Source organism: Rana temporaria, chromosome 7 (assembly GCF_905171775.1).
Source record: "Rana temporaria chromosome 7, aRanTem1.1, whole genome shotgun sequence".
Classification (NCBI taxonomy): Eukaryota; Metazoa; Chordata; class Amphibia; order Anura; family Ranidae; genus Rana; species Rana temporaria.
This window is the reverse complement of record NC_053495.1, coordinates 83,355,796-83,373,176: the sequence shown is the minus strand read 5'-3', so window position 1 is coordinate 83,373,176 and position 17,381 is coordinate 83,355,796. Positions and strand designations below refer to the sequence as shown.

General features: G+C 46.3%; 1 protein-coding gene across 4 annotated transcripts in view; it reads left to right on the top strand.

The window, feature by feature from the left end:
- LOC120945452 (activating transcription factor 7 interacting protein) overlaps positions 1 to 17,381 on the top strand; it is a 278,332-nt gene that overhangs the window by 61,042 nt on the left and 199,909 nt on the right. For all 4 annotated transcript variants that reach the window (XM_040359610.1, XM_040359612.1, XM_040359608.1 and 1 more), the window contains exon 2: positions 8,338 to 9,695. In XM_040359610.1, coding sequence (XP_040215544.1) covers positions 8,345 to 9,695 — 1,351 coding nt within the window. In that variant the 5' untranslated portion in view covers positions 8,338 to 8,344. The remainder of the gene's footprint in view (positions 1 to 8,337; positions 9,696 to 17,381) is intronic.

Below are 17,381 nucleotides of genomic sequence, written 5' to 3'. Positions count from 1 at the left end.
CCCGACTCTTCGGTCCGGGAAGTCGTCCAGTGGACGACTGACGCCAGCTTCACGGGTTGAGGGTCACTTCTGTGGGGTTCAGTCGACCCAGGGTCGCTGGACTCTTGCTGAATTCTGTCGATCGATCGTCCTAGAATCCCGATCTGGATTCAGCCGGACAGCGCCACGGCCGTGGCTTAGGTCTACCATCGGGTAAACTGGCAGGCGGACTACCTGAGTCGCCAGATGCTGGACCAGGGCGACTGGTCTTTGCACTCCGATGTTTCAACTCCCTTGCAGGAGGTGAGGCTCATTGGGCATGGATCTCCTGGCCGCCCGTCTCAACCGCATGGTGGCGAAGTTCATGGCCAGGTCTGGTATTCTGTTAAGACGCGTTGGTGGCCCTGTGGGGTCCGTATCGGCTACTTTTTATGCCTTTCCTCCATTGTAGTTTCTTCAGCTTCTCCACAGAGTGGAGGCTGAGGGGATCCCGATGATCCTAATCACTCCAGATTGGACTCTGCGTCCTTGGTACGCCGATCTCAGGCGCCTGGTGGCGGATGTACCCTGGCGGTTGCCAAGGTAGGAGATCCTTCTGTCTCAAGGTCCCATACTTCATTCTGTTGTACAGTCGATACCAAAAGCCAATGCTGTGCAAGCTAACAAGGTTTTCAGGGGACCGGGGTCTGTCTGACTCGGTCATCTCAACCATGCTGAGGGCACGGTAGTCTTCTTCCAGAAAGATCAACCATAGTACCTGGAAGGCCTACATCTTGTGCGAAAAGATGGGGTGATGTCCAGGGTCCTGCTGTTTTTCTGTAAACTGTCTTAAGTACCGTTAAGCGGCAGTTTTCAGCATTGGCTGTGCTTTTTTTTTTTTTTTTTTTTCAATGGCCTTTTGCGTCCCATTCTCGAGTGGGTACCTTTTGTGCAGGGGGTTCGTCATATACTTCCCCCTCTTGACCCACTTCTTCCCCCATGAGTTTTGACTCTGGCTCTTTAGGAACCTTCCTTTTGAAAAAATCAGAGAGATTTCTCTCTTGGCACTTTCTCAGTAGGTGGCCTTTGTTTGGCGGCCATTACTTCTGTCAGAAGGCTTTCTGAGTTGGCGGCCTTGTCTTGCAAGTCGCCATACTGGATCCTCCATAAGGATAAGGCAGTGTTGCGCCCGTAACCTTCCTTCTAAAGGGTGGTTTCGGCCTTTCACCTGGTTGAGGACATTGTTCTTCCATCCTTATGTCCTCGGCCGGCGCATCCTAGAGAGGTTGCGCTACATACTTTGGACGTGGTATGTGCTTTGCGGGTGTACCTGTCTGCTACGGCTCTTTCGTAGATATGACGCACCTTTTTCCGGTCACGGCACTTTCGACCCGGGCAAATGGTGCTTCCTGGGTTTTCCGACATCTTGCGTCTGTATCACAGGTGTACAAGGTGGCGACTTGGTTTGTCATTCACATTTTTTCCAAATTTTACAAGGTTGATGCGAGTGCATCTTCTGATGCTTCTTTCGGCCGCAAGGTTTTGCAGGCGGCTGGTTAAAGTTGCAACTCCTGTGTTGAGGAGCTCTGTTTGGGGTGAAGTTAAATTGGTTTTACTGATGCTGTTCCCACCCCTCGTTTTTTGGCACTGCTTGGGGACGTCCCACTTGTCAAGATTTAAGGAGCTGTGTCAGTCCATGGAAGATAAGAGAAAATAGGATTATTTTTGTACTCACCGTAAAATCCTTTTCTCTGTCGTCCATGGACGGACACAGCACCCACCCCTCCTAAACTTTTTTTTTTTTTCTTCTACTGCTTGTTACGAACTGAGGCTGCATACTGCAGGGAGGAGGGTTATGTCCGAAGGGACCGCTCCCTGGGCAGGGCTGTTCAACTGTTGGATAACTTAATACCTGTTACTTGAACATGTTTCTGCCTAGTCCTCTCCTGTGAACCGGAACATAACCCACTTGTCAAGATTTAGGGAGCTGTGTCCATCCATGGATGACAGAGAAATAGATTTTACGGTGAAGACCAATTCTATTTTTTTATTTTTTTTGCTGTAATATTCCCCATATTCAGTCCAGAGATTCTTCTTCTTTTTTTTTTTTTTTCCCCTCATAAGTTAAAAACATTTTTCTTTCACACGCGGGTGTTGGCGGTGAAGCGCCGCTATTTTTAGTGGTGCTTTTGCATCGCAGGCTTGGCTTTTTTTTTTTTTTTTTTAATCTTTTTTGGGCTTATGAAAAATGCTAGTATGCATGGAACCTTAAGGTGGATACACACTTTTTTTTTTTGTTCAATTTCCTTTTAAATTGACCTTCAACTATGTAATGCAAGGGCCTACCTGGTAGTATTTAGATTTGACCTCCATAATACAGGTTTCGACGATATCCGGGCGCTAGGTCGCAATTGCGACAAATTGTGACCTGGCGCCCGCAACTGGCCGGTAATTAAGGCCGCGGCTTTGCGTCCTTGTGAAGTCACAAGCTTCCTTCTGTCACCTGGTGCCATCTGGTGGTGGTCGTTGGCATTACAAGTAAAACCAGTTCTAATGTGTAAGTTCTCACTGTTTTCACTGCCATCTCCTTCCCTCTAATTAGAACCCCCAAACATTATATATATTTATTCTAACACCCTAGAGAATAAAATGGCGTTATTGCAATACTTTCTGTCACGCAGTATTCGCGCAGCGGTCTTACAAGCGCACTTTTTTGGGGGGAAAATACACTTTTTTTAATAAAAAAAATAAGACCACAGTAAAGTTATATATATATATATTTTTTTTTTTTTTATTGTGAAAGAATGTTACGCTGAGTAAATTGATACCCAACATGTCACGCTTCAGATTTTGCGTCCGCTCGTGGATTTTGCGTCCGCCGGACCTTCACGAAATCAAGTCTCCCGCGCGCATAATGAGCTAGTATGCGGTCCCAATTTCCCTGAACATTGTCCTGGAGCTGAAGCTGCACCAGTGATTGAACATGATAGTTCAAGGAAAAAGGGACACCAATCACACTAGGGACAGAATCTGTATGCAAAAGTCCTTTGACGCTCTTGACTGCTAGTAATGTGTGGCTGGTGCACAAAACCACTAACGTAATTCACCCCTGACTACTAAGGGCTGCATGCTGCATCAACATTTTGTACTTTTTGTTTTGCCCTCTATTGTGAGCCACAATCAATATTCTATCATCCTAGTGCACTCTAATTAGAAAATGTGTTTCCATTGGCATCTAAAAGGCGCTGTGTGTGTTAGTTAAACTGCTAGAATGATGACTGTTCTCTGCCAGACCCCTCTTAACCACTTAAGCCCCGGACCTTTAGGCAGCTAAATGCCCAGGCCAGGTTTTGCGATTCGGCACTGCGTCGCTTTAACAGACAATTGCGCGGTCGTGCGACGTGGCTCCCAAACAAATTGGCGTCCTTTTTTCCCCACAAATAGAGCTTTCTTTTGGTGGTATTTGATCACCTCTGCGGTTTTTATTGTTTTCGCTATAAACAAAAATAGAGCGACAATTTTGAAAATAATGCTATATTTTTTGCTGTAATAAATATCCCCCAAAAACATATACATGTGAATTGGCCCTGGATACGCTCCCCTTGCTCTCCAGGGCCTCCACGGTGGTACTATGCCAACTTGTGTGGCTAAAGTGTTGGTCTGCGGACCAAACCTCTAAAGGGTCCTTAGGAGGACTTACCCTTGAAGGGTGTACGGCCTTTTGGGGCGTCCCTGGTTGACATCATTATAGATGCTACAGGGGGCAAGAGCACTCTGCTCCCGCAATTTGGGAAGGGTAAGGAGCCTCGGCATAAGCAGGGTCCCTCCTTTACCTCCCCCAAGCGATTTTTTCCGCCCCCAGGTGCGGCAGGAAAACGTTTTCCAGGGTGCTAAGGCGTCCGCTGTAGATAAAAAAGCGCACCTGGTACCGCAAACCCAACAAGCCTGCGGACAAGCCTGCTTCTGCATGTAGTTCTGCCCCCGCCAGTAACTCGGGTGGGGGGCCAACTTTAGGGAAGCGGGTCGGTAGAGATCCCTCTTTCTGACCGCTGGGTTTGCGAGGTTGTTTACTCGGGGTACAAGATGGTTTCTTTCTTGTCCACCAAACAGATTTTTCCTTTCAGCCTCCAGCTTCCTCTGGTACACCGGGTGGCCCTGTCAGGGGGCTGGTCAGGATCTGCTGGTCAGGGAAGGATTATACCGGTTCCTTCACGGGAAAGGTTTTCAGTTTTTTTTTTTTTTTTTTTAATCCAATCTGTTTGTTGTCCCCAAAAAAGGAGGGGGTCCGTCCAATCCTCGACCTCAAGGCCCTTAACTCTTTTGTCAAAGTGCAAAGGTTCAGGATGGAATTGTTCGCTCGGTAGTGGCGGCTCTCCATCAGGGGGACTTTATGGCGTCCTTGGGTACTCAGGACGCGTACCTGCATATTCCCATACGCGCAAAACACCAGAGGTTTCTACGTTTTGCGGTCGAAGAGGACCATTTTCAGTTTGTGGCCCTCCCCTTCGGCCTGGCTTCGGCACCACAAGTTTTTTGCTATTGTGGGAGACCTGGACGACTTTCTCCTGAGGGCTTCTTTAAGCTCAGACTTGGGAGAGGATGGGTTCATCACCTGCCAGCCCCTCCAAAAGATTTGGGTGGCTACTGAATGTCCAGGAGTCAATGTTGGTTCCGTCCTAGCGACTGGAATACCTGGGGTTGGTCCTGGATTCCTCAGAAGCTAGTTTTTTCTCCCGACGGAAGAACTCCAGACACTGCAATCTGCAGTGCAGCGGTTTGCGACCCAGCAGTGGTCGTCGCTTCGCCTTTGCAAGAGAATTCTGGGTCCTATGGTAGCCTCTTTTGAACCGGTTCCGTATGCCCAATTTCACACCCGAGTGTTACAGAAAGAGATTCTGTCACATTGGGACAAGCTCCCTTCGTCTCTGGATTACCAGATTTGGGTGAAGTCGCCTGGTCAGGTCCTCCCTAGTGTGGTGGCCGACATCTCCGGTACTTCGGACCGGGAAATTATTTCTGCCGTGCTATCGGACGGTGGTCACTACGGATGCCAGCCTCTACAGCTGGGGGCGCTCTGGAGTGTCCAGTCAGCCCAGGGCGCTGGACTCAGGTGGAGTCCCGCCTGTCAGTCAATGTCCTGGAGCTCCGGGCTATCAGGCTGCGTCTCCCCAAGTGGTTTCTGGGTCTGCAGGACCGTTCGGTCAGGATCCAGTCTGACAACACCACGGCTGTGGTGTATGTCTACCATCAAGGGGGCACGCGGAGCTCGGCCGCGGTGGTGGAGGTTGCACACATCCTCCGGTGAGCCACAACGTACGCCCCGGCTCTATCGGCCGTGTACATTCCGGGGGTGCAGAGTTGGCAAGCCGACTACCTAAGTCGCCAAACACGGGACCAGGGAGAATGGTCGTTGCACCCGAAAATTTTTTTCAGAGTTGTGCCAAAAATGGGGCACGCCAGGCGTGGACCTTCGGGTGTCCCATCTCAATCGGAAAGGTGTCAAGTTTCGTGGCCAGGTCAAGAGACCCTTGGGCGGACGCGTCAGACGCGTTGGTGGCACCGTGGGGTCACTATCGCCTAAATCTATGCGGTCCCTCCTCTGAAGCTTCTCCCTCACCTGTTGTGCAGAGTGGTAGCGGAGGGGATGCCAACAATCCTGGTCGCTCCGGATTGGCTGCGCCTTTCCTGGTACGCGGACCTGGTGCGTCTGGTGGCAGACGTCCCTTGGATTCTACCTCTGAGAGTAGATCTTCTGTCGCAGGGTCCGATTTTTTTTTTCCTCACCCTGCTTTACAGTCGCTGACTTTAACGGCATGGCTGTTGGGAGCTGGAGGTCCGTCGGACTCGGTGATCTTTACCATGCTACTTGCACGGAAGTCTACTTCACGTAGGATTTGCCATCGTACGTGGAAGGCCTACATCTTTGTGTGCAGAGATGAAAGAACACCCCCGCACATACGTGCTGTCACAGACAGAGTGGGTCAAGCTCTCGCCTTAAGTACGGTTATGGGTCAGATTTCCGACTTGGCTGTTTATTTTCAGCGTCCGTTGGCGACGCACTCCCTGGTGCGTACGTTTGTACAGGGGGTCAGGCTTGTGACCTTCTTGTGTGTCCTCCACTGCCTCCGTGGGACTTGAATTCGGTCCTTCAAAAGGGCTCCGTTTGAGGACATTCGGGAGATTCCTTTTTCTCTGTCCAAGAGGGTGGTCTTTCTTAGTAGCCATTTTTTCGGTCAGATGAGTTTTTGATCTGGCATCCTTGTCTTGCAGGGCTCTTTTATAATAAGGACATTGTTTTACTGTCCTTGTGTTCTCAGCCGAAGAACTCGAAGGAGGCCACGTTGCTTCCCTTGGACGTGGTGCGAGCCCTACGGGCGTACTTGTCTGCTACGGCTCCGTTCCGGAGATCGAACTCACTGTTCATGTCAGTGAATGGTACTGAGAAAGGTCTGGCGGTCTCGTCGGCCTCCATTTTCAGGTGGATCAGACAGGTCGTGCTCCAGGCCTATGCCCAAAAGGGGCGGTAGCCTCCCTTTCTGGTTACGGCACATTCGACAGGGCGGTTGGTGCCTCTTGGGTTTTCCGCCATCAGGCGTCTGTTTTACAGGTGTGTAAGACAGCGATCTGGTCGTCAAATCCACACCTTTTCAAGTTTTACAAGGTGGATGTGTGTGCATCTGCGGATGCCTCTTTTGGCCGCAAGGTTTTGCAGGCGGCTGTTTCAGGTTGAAGTTCCTTCGTTGAGGGACTCTGTTTTTTTTGGGGTGAAGCTTAATTGCTGTTTTTTCCCACCCCTCGAATTTTTTTGACACTGCTTGGGGACATCCCTAAGGTCAATTGCTGCTGTGTCCATCCATGAACGGAAGAGAAAATAGGATTTTTGTACTCACCGTAAAATCCATTTCTCTGAGTTCATGGATGGACACAGCAACCACCCCTCCTTTTTGTTTGTACTGCTTGTTACGAACTGGAGCTGCCGAGTCAGAGAGTGGGTTATACCGGGGGACCATTCCCCCTGGGAGGAGCTGTACTGAAAAGTGTTTTAACACTTGAAGTGCTGTTTTTTTCTGCCTAGTCTCTCCTGGAAGGAAGGATATAATACCATAAGGTCAATTGCTGCTGTGTCCGTCCATGCATTTAGAGAAATGGATTTTACGGTGAGTACAAAAATCCTATTTTTTATATGCATTTTAAACTAATAATCATTACAACATAACCAATACTATGAGCGGTGCATGTTTCCCTAAGTACAAGTGATGGGTCTGTGTGTACTGACTTAAAGCAGAACTTAAATGTAAAAATTACCTCCAGTTTCAATGGTCCGACGTCCGTAAAGGCCATTGCCGGAGTGGGGATCTTCTCCTTGACTTCTTGGACTGTCTTCAGCCGCTTTGACTAGTGTGGGATGATGCAGGAGCGCAGTCACCCTTGCACACAGGCATTTTGGCAGAATGTAAACTGAGCTGCTCATATACACAGCTCAGTGTACGTTGTAAGGAAGATTGCAAACACAGGACATTTTATTTTCTTGTAGAAAAGTGCACATCTCTGCCTCAATGAAGCCTGTCTGTTTGAATTTTTTTTTATTGAATTTTTTTACTTTAGGTGTAGTTTGCACTTAGAATAATGTCCTGTAGGCTGCAAAATCTGTGCAGCCAATCTGTAAATTGGGAACGTCTTTGTATTTGCTCATATGTCTTCTGGGAAAGATTATCTCCCCCCCCCCCCCATTTTTGAGGAGAAATGTATAAGGCCCCTTTCACACGGTTGGACCGTTCAGGTTCGCCTGTCAGTTTTGACGGTGGACCTGAACGGCCGCTCCATGCATGCCTATGGAGAGTCGAACGTCAGCGGAGACATGTCCGCTGACATCCGATCCGCCATAATCAGACGCATGGCGGTACGTCCCCATCTGTCCATGGCGGATCGGGTGAGATCTGCTGAAAACTGACATGCGGTCAGATTTCATCATATCTCTCCATATCTCTCCATAGGAGTCAGCGGTTCTGGACAAACCCCCTCCCCGCTTAGTGAGCAGAGAGGGACTTGTCATCCGCCGGCTCAGCGGAGATCTGCGGAGAGATCTCCCACTGAGCCGGCGGACTCCGCTGAGACAGTCCGCCTAGTGTGAAAGGGCTTAAAGGGTAACGCCACTTTTCATGGGGCAAAAAGCAATAATATTGTGTATTCAATTGCGACACATGCATATTGTAATTGAAGGTATTAAAAATGTAATTTTGTGTACCGAACGCTCCCAGAAACCTTTCTCCTTTGTGAGATCAGAAATTGTATAATTCCAATTCAATGTTTGCTGTACGTGAGCATGGCATACATGATCAGATTTTAAATAGGATTTTTTTTTCTCTTCTATTTTTACAGGTTTAAGATGGATGCTGCAGACGAACCCCAAAAAAAGGTATTTAAAGCTCGTAAAACCATGAAAACAAGTGACCGTCAACAGTTAGAAGCTATACACAAAGTTAAAGAGGACCTACTGAAACCCACAGAGATGAAGCTTGTTAACGGAAACCATGAAAATGGTGATTCAGACATGAATTCTATTCATAATGAAACAGACTCTTTGGAGGACAAAAGTGATCTAAATGGTATGATTGAAATTAACTGTGACAACAAGCATGTTGTGAAAGTCAACCTGTCTGACCTCAAGGATGGCTTAAATGTTGACCAGGTTAGTGACTTTAAGCTGTCAGCTGAACTTAATCTTCCTGAAAGTATAGCTTGTGAAGATGCAAGCAGGAATGTGACAAGTGAAGAAGTTATAAAGACTTTGAATAGCAATGATCCAATCGCTGATGGAAAAATTTCAGCCCTTGATGACCAAATTGTTTCAGAAGGGTTGCCATTGCTTGAGAGCTTACCTGGTGATGCTGAGTGTTCAGAAGGACATTCTCAGTCAAACACTCTCATTGAAGATGATGGAATTGTTGAAAAATCCTCAAATGATTCAGAAGATGTAAATCCTGTGGAAACGTCTGTTGAGAAAGAGCGTGCAGATACAGGCACATTTGAGAACATACCTATTGATAAAGTAGAGACTGTCCCAGACATGCATGATCTTGAGCCTCTTGATGCAGAGGGCATATTTTGTGATGACGTAGAAAACTCGGAGAGTTCAAATAAGGACTCTCAAAATGAGGAGGATCGAAAAGAGTTTCATGGCAGTGAAATACAGAAGTCCAAAGAGCCTGAAGAAAATAATGGGAAGGAGGAAATTGTAGCATCAAATCTACAAGAAAACTTGACTGATATGATGGATGTGGCAGTATCTGATTTTTCAGAGAAAAAAGATGAAAGCAAACCCGAGGACATTCCATTATCACAGGATGATGTTGAAGCCATATCCAGCAGTATGGAGGTTGACCATACTTTGAAAACTGTAGAGCAGAATCCAACTCTTGCTGAAGTGTCTCTTGATAAAACAGTTTCTAATCCAGATCCTTGCTCCGAGTCTGAAAGTTTAGATACTATGGAAACCGATGAAATTATACCTATTCTAGAAAAACTGGCGCCAGTGCAGGATGATTTACAGTGTTTTTCGAAGTCTGTATTAAACGCTGAAAATTCTGTTAATCAAGAACAAGTTGAAAACTCGGTAGATTCCCCTAGTAAACATGTCGGTGAAAGTTTACCAAGTGAGGCATTTTTAGTTCTTTCTGATGAGGAAGAACCTTGTGACATTGCACCAACCCAAGAAATCACAACCAATGATGATCAAGGTAAATTTTTATTATAGAACAAGCATTGTAACATGCACTATGATCGGCATTAGAGCCATTTCACACATTTGTGTATTGGTGCTCTGCATTTATAAAACAAAAATAAATAAATCTCCATTGTTTGGTGTAGTTTTCTAGCAGAACGAAATCAAGGCTGCAAAAATTCAAAATGATTGGAAAAGATAGTGGGACAAACCCCCAAAAATTCCACAAATATATTAATAGTAAAAAAGTCAGGTCTGAGCATGTAGGCCCTTTTCAAAATAATCTAGAGTGGGTGACTGGGGACAAAGAGGGCTAATTAAATACTTTATTCAGCTCTGTGTATACAACGGAGCATGAGGGTGCTCAATGGCTCAAAAGTGATGGCCATCTAATTTTTAGGGACTCATTAATGACTGGAATAGTTCCACTGGATTGGCACAGGGCCAAAGTCTTTACCGAGTAACTATAGACCTGTTAATTTAACTTGTATAGTTGGGAAGATACTAGAGAGATTAATAAAAGACCACGTAGATGAGTTCTTGCTGGGGAAAAAAACTATTTAAGCAACAGACAGCATGGATTCATGAAAGACCGTTGTCAGACAAACCTGATTTCTTTTTATTAAGAGGTAAGTAAAACCTTGGACAGAGGCATGGCGGTGGACGTAATATACTTCGATTTTGCAAAAGCGTTCGCTACAGTTCCACACACAGGCTCATGTGTAAGGTAAAGTCTACAGGCTTGGAAATATCAGTGTGTAAATGGATAGAAAACTGGCTAAAATACAGAATTCAGAGAGTAGTGGTTAATGATTCTTTCTCTGAATGGTCTAAGGTTATCAGTGGTGTACCCCAAGGTCCAGTGCTGGGACCCCTACTTTTTATCTTTATAAATGATATTGGGTCTGGGATCAAAAGTAACATTTCTGTCTTTGCAGATGACACCAAGCTATGCAGTGGAATAACGTCCTTACAGGATGTCTCCAATTTACATGCCAAACTCAATGCATTGTTTAATTGGGCGACTAATTGGCAGATGAGGTTTAATGTTGATAATGGTAAAGTTATGCACTTGGGGGCTAAGAATATGCATGCATCATACATGCTAGGGGGAGTACAACTGGGGGAATCCTAGTGAAGTATCTGGGGGTTTTGGTAGATCATAAGCTCAATAATGGCATGCAATGCCAAGCTGCGATTTCCAAATCGAGCGAAGTCCTTTCTTGTATTAAGAGAGGTATGGACTCCAGAGAGATTTTTTCCCCTGTTCAAATCATTAGTAAGACCTCATCTGGAATATGCAGTTCAGTTTTGGGCACCAGCTCTCAAAAGATATCGGGGAACTGGATAAAGTGCAGAGAAGGGCAACCAAACTGATAAGAGGCATGGAGGAACTCTGCTATGAAAAAAGATTGGAGGAACTGATTTTTATTCTCTTGAAGAGGAGAATACGGGGGGATATGATCAACTAATTATATATATATATATATATATATATATATATATATATATATATATATATATATATATATATATATATATATATATATGTATGTATGTATGTGTATATATATATATATATATATATATATATATATATATATATATATATATATGAACTTGGTGTTGAGTTATTCACTTTACGGTCAACACAAAAGACAAGGAGGCACTGTTTAAGCCTAGAGGAAAAAAGATTTTATCTCCAAATACGGAAAGGTTTCTTCACAGTATGAGCTGTGAAAATGTGGAACAGACTCCCTCCAGAAGTGGTTTTGGCCAGCTCACTAGATTGCTTTAAGAAAGGTCTGGATACTTTCCTAAATGTACATAATACAGCTGGGTACTAACATTTTATAGGTAGAGTTGATCCAGGGAAAACCTGATTGCCTCTCGGGGGATCAGAAAGGAATTTTTTCCTCTGCTGTAGCAAATTGGATCATGCTCTGCTGGGGTTCTTTGCCTTCCTCTGGATCAACGGAGTATAGAATTGGGTATAGGATCGTACGATATTTTTTATGGTTGAACTGGATGGATTTGTGTCTTTTTTTCAACCTGACTAAATATGTAACTATGCAACATCATATGGATGCATGGTAATGCATGTAAAATTTGAAAAATGCACATACACCTAAAAGATATATTAAATTACCATTTGTGTAATTTTCTAAGATTTTTGCTTCCATTAGGAATGTGCTATAGTCCCAACAAGTCCCAGGTACCATCTTAAAACCATGCAGGGACAGTAGGTATTTATCCTAGCGACTAGCATTAGCGGTGGAACTTTATTTAGTGCTAAGCCCTTTTAGCTGATGAAAATCAGATCCTGCTACAGATGGGAGCACTGTGTAAACCGGCAATGTAAATACAATTCCATGTTGTGTTTGTTAAAAATGGAGCAGCTCTGTCCAATCATGCTTGTGCAGCAGATTGCAGCTATATTGGAAAAAACTGTTGTAACGGTTTAACATGTTAGCTTGAGGTTGGCTTTAATACATTTTCCAAGTGTAGTTAAATCTGGCAGGGCACCTAACACTGCCCTCTCCCCAGATTTACCATGCTGCTGCCCAAAGGGGTCTTTGGTGCTCCTCCACCCACAGTGAAGATGTGCTAAGACTGGAAATGTTACTGGCAAGTTCACCCGGTACTTAAAGAATATGTAAACCCAACATTTCATATTCCTGATACGTCCATGCTGTACCATATACTTGTATTAAAAAAATATCCATGTTCTTTGTATTACTTCCCGTGTGTGAAATCCGTGGTGTTCCTGCCAGTCCCCTCCTGCTTTCTTTTTTAAAAACTGACCAAACTAAGCAAGAAAACACATTGTGGTCAGTTCTCTAGCTATGCTGGGAACTCTGCCTGCTTTCATTTCACTGGCAAGCTCGGTGTACTGTGGTTTCTCCTCCCATGGCTCTTATGCAGCTGAGGACAGAGTAAATGTGATCACTTAAAAAAAATTATCATATTTTTTTTTTTTTTTTTTTGCCTTTTTATATCTATACATTAACCACTTGGCGACTGCCCACCGCATATATCAGGGGTGTTTAACCAATAGCCCGGGGGCTATTGGTTGGGCATGATTGGTGACCCGCAATTTGGGCTTGCCAAGCAGCAATCTGCAATCCCAGAGCCTCAGTGTTGTGAATGAAGCTGGTGGTAGGGTAAGCAAGCGGCCGCTGAGCAGAGCCTCATAAGCAGATGCTTCCTGTTTTGCACCATTTCGTGTCACAATGATACCAAATGCACTCTGCCTGGGACAGCAACAGCCAGCGATACCTGATTGGAAGACTGTTTGTTTTAATAAAGGTAAGTTTATTACTAAAATCAGTGTATATATGGCATATCTGTTCTGCAGTCGTTACTGGGCTGCTTCCAAACTGATCCGCAGGTGCAGCAGGTTACCTGCACTGAGCCATAGACTTCTGTTATTACCCGCAGATTTGGTGCGCTTTCAGAAAGTGCAGCACACCTGCAGGATATAATAAGTCTATTGCAAAGTGCATCTAACCCACAGGAAAGTCACAGGTGTACTGTGATGCACCCACGGTGCGGGTAAACCGCAGCACTTCAGTGTAATGGCAGCCTTAGGCCCCTTTCACACAATCTGTCTGATCCTCCATTCACCTCTATGGAGCAACAAATTTAAACTGACTTGTGTTCGTTTACACTTGCCTATCTCCATTCTGATCCACAAAAAAAACAAAGGGAATCTGTCCTTCTGTCTGGGTGGATCAAATTGAAGGGCCTGTAGAGTAGAGTGGGCTATGTTGTGTCCGTGTCCACATATGCTGTCACCTGCTGGCTCCGCTCATTGTGGCCCGCGACCGGTTACCAAGTCGCTTATGTAAACCTCACTCTTTAAAAGGTTGGCACTCCTGGCATATACTGTGGCAGGGCGGCTCTATTGCATGAAACCACGTACCTGTACATTGTTTTGTGCATAGGATACTGTGGGCACGCGTGCTGGGCGGACTCTGTTCGCCGGCCATTCGCAATCATTCCAGAGGCAGAATAGTGAAAGCAAGGTAGGGGAGGACACTGAGATCATCTCTTCCTAGTAATCAGGAACAGCCATCTGTGTGGTCCCTGTCAGTCCATCCCCCATACAGTAAGAAAACAAGCTGAGGGAACACAGTTAACCCTTTGATCACCCCTGTTAACCTCTTCCCTGCCAGTCATTTATACAGTGATCAATGTCGGTCCCGTTTTCAGAAATCGGAAAGACAAGAACAGCACCTTCTAAGTGTAGCAGGTTAGTAGTTTGAGTGTTTTTATGCTCATCTTTTAATCCTTAAACGGGCAAGATTATCCAGCATGGTATATACTGTGTTCACATGCTCTGTCTCCGGGTGAACCCGGGCGTCGCTGGCTGTGATGATGGTGGTCTGTAATCTAGCCACAATCTGGCTGGTCTGCAGCGCTTTCAGGTTGCTGGGGGCGAGAATAGACCGGCGTCACTTCCAGTAAAGTTGGGGGTTGTTTAGCTCAAGTGAAGCACCTGCTAGCGAGAACAGTCCATGCCAGAAACTCAATTTCAGGACTTGTTGGCCCACTTTTATTAAGAAGAGTTCAAGAAAACACAAAATCACATGTTTTCCCTCACAGGGGTTTTTCACCATCCATACAAAATAACTTCAGCCTCCTGGCTTATACATACAGCAGTGCTGCTCAGGCCTTCCGCTTCAGGCTCTTGTCTGTCTCCTACAGTCTAATCCCCTTTGCCAACACTGTCCATACAGGTAGCAGCCCCTCACTGCTCTGACCCTCAGACTTGGGTCTCTGACTTTCACTAAAGGTCGGCCGATATTCGGTCATTTTGGAGAAATCGGCATCGGCCGATTATTATCCAAATGTGGCCGATATTTAACATATCTGCATCAGCAGAGTGTGGAGAAGGAAGGAGGAACATGGGGTTCTCCACACTGTCTGCAGAGCAGCGCCGTGTTTGTGAAACACTAAGGAGAGAGAGAAGGGAGCTGTCATTGGCACGGTCTGATGTCAGGGTGGGCGGGATTCGGCTGTCCAACACCAGCCAATGGGATGAGATCATTGGCTGGATAGCTGCTGGGGCCTGCCCACCCCGGGTCCCACCCACCTCCAACATCACGATGAATCTGAGCCTCCCACTCTCTCTCTGCAGCACCATGTGAAACTGTATGGAGAGAGAGAGAGTTTCACACAGCTACATGGGGTTCCTCCTCCCTTCTCCACACCGTCTGCAGAGCAGCGCCGTGTGTGTGTGAAACACTAAGGAGAGAGAAGGGAGCTGTCATTGGCACGGTCTGATGTCGGGGTGGGCGGGACTCAGCTGTCCAACAGCCAATGGGATGATATCATTGGCTGGATAGCTGCTGGGGCCCGCCCACTTTGGGTCCCGCCCACCTCCAACCTCACGATGAATCTGAGCTCCTCTCTCCTCTCTGCAGCACCATGTGAAACTGTATGGAGAGAGAGAGAGAGAGAGAGTTTCACACAGCTACATTATGGGCTGTGAAACCTGCCAATGCCATCTGCTAATGCCAATCAGCCAGTGCCAACTAGTACCATCCAGTGCCACCTGCCAACCAGTGCCATCTGTTAATGCCACCCAGTGCCAATTGGTGCCATCCAGTGGCACCTGTCAATGCCATCCAGTGCCACCTACCAATGACAACCAGTGCCACCTACAAGTGCTAACCATTGCCATCCAGTGCCACCTGCCAGTGCCATCTATTGCCAATTAGTGCCACCTGCCAATCAGTACCAACCAGTGCCACCTGCTAGTGCCAACTATTGCCATCCAGTGCCACTTGCCAGTGTCACCTTAATGCCACGTGCCAATCAGTGACATCTGCCAATGCTAACTAGTGCCACCTGACAATCGGTGCCATCTGCTAGTGCCAATTGGTTCCATCCAGTGCAACCTGCCAGTGCCAATTGGTGCCACCCACCAATCAGTGCCACGAGACAGTTTCCTCCCAAACAAACAAATACGCTGAAGCCCCTCAACCTGCCTGGTTGAGAATCCTGTATTCAGACACTGGTGGGGTACCACATATCCCCCCCCCCCCCCCTGTTTCGACCCAGAGGGCGGAACACACCAGTCCAACCTCCTCACTTTGGCATGACCATGCAAGCTACCACCCACATGGGCTATATCTTGTCCCATCAGGTGACTTTCTCTACGTCCCCTGGCTACATTTACTCTGGCTCTAAAAAGACACTCCCAAACTTTTTTACGTGTATGCTTCCAAAAGCACTGTCTTCCCATTTTCCCTTGGGCCTACACTATCCACCCGACAGTAGGGAGTTTACTAATCTCGGTACCTTTTTTGCACCCAAGGTTGATTTCTGAGCTTTAAGGGTCGGATATCGGTAAAATTACAACGTGCTCCCTCAATTTCCCCTAGACCACCCCTTTTTCCCTTTTTTATTTAATTTGGAAGTGATCAGATTTTTAAACGCTTGTTTAGTAATAAGCGGGGCCTCTTTTATTGGGGTGACACTGGTCCCTCTCTGAGCTATATGTATGGGCACCCCCTTACTGTCCAAACTTGGCGTCACTTGTTTCCCCATGTTCACTGCATGCTTCATTCTGTCAGTTTCATCACTAACATCTTCATATGACTGCGGCCTCGTTCTAGTTTCCCTCTGCAGGACATCCTGATTGTCTTTTAAGTCATGTGACCCCCCTTTCTGAGCTTTGGGCCATTTCCCTCCAACCATTGTTTACCCGGATCCTTCTCACATCTTAAATTCCTCAAACCTCAGGAAATCTTCCCCAGAATTACCCTCCTGAACCTGTAGGGGGCCTAATTCTGCTATACCTTTTTACCTCTTCTGTGTCAAACCCTGTCTCGCTACAATTTTCAGGGTTTGCTACAACCAGATCAACTTGACCAAGACCATCAGGTCTACCATTATTTTTGTCACACATGGTAACCAAACCATCAAAAATCGCCAATATGCTGCATTTTTCATCATGGTCAGAAATATCAATGCATTTGTCATATTTAATTTCACCCATGTTCGACAGGGCAGTGTCTGGAGAGGAACTGCACCCAGTGGTGTGGTTGTCTATGGCAGCTTCAGTATACACCAACTCCACTGGCATGAGATCCTCTGCCAGCAACTGCCTTGACCATCATCACATAAAACATTTGGACCTGTAACTACAATCCCTTTTATGGCTGTGCCACCTGGCACTTCCATCAACACCAGCTCATTTCGTGCGGCATCGTCCATTACCATATTATTAGGCCCTTTGTGGATCAGACATGACCTCTTCTGCGCGTTCGCCATTACTTGGCGTTTCCATCTTGTGAGCAACATCTGCAGCAGCAAATGCGCCATTGCTTATAAGTTGCTCTGTAGGTCCTTCATCTAGCACCACAGAAGTCATGTCTGCTCCACTCTTACCAACAGAGGCCTTGTCCAACAAAGCCAACAGGCCTTTTGCCCATCTCTCCCAGTCTGTTATCTCTGCGCTACCAGAGGGACAGAGTGGCACAGCAGACACCTTGCACATGTCACTTTTGTTTAAACCGAACTGTGGTAATACATTTTTAACCAGAGTAGGCTGCAATTCCACACCCTCACCACCTTGCTCTGGTGGCGCTTCATTAAACACATGAACACCTTTACACCTGTCATTGCCAGACTGCAATAACACACTTCCATCATGAGTGTTTTCAAACATGAGTTTTAGCATTTAGGTGAC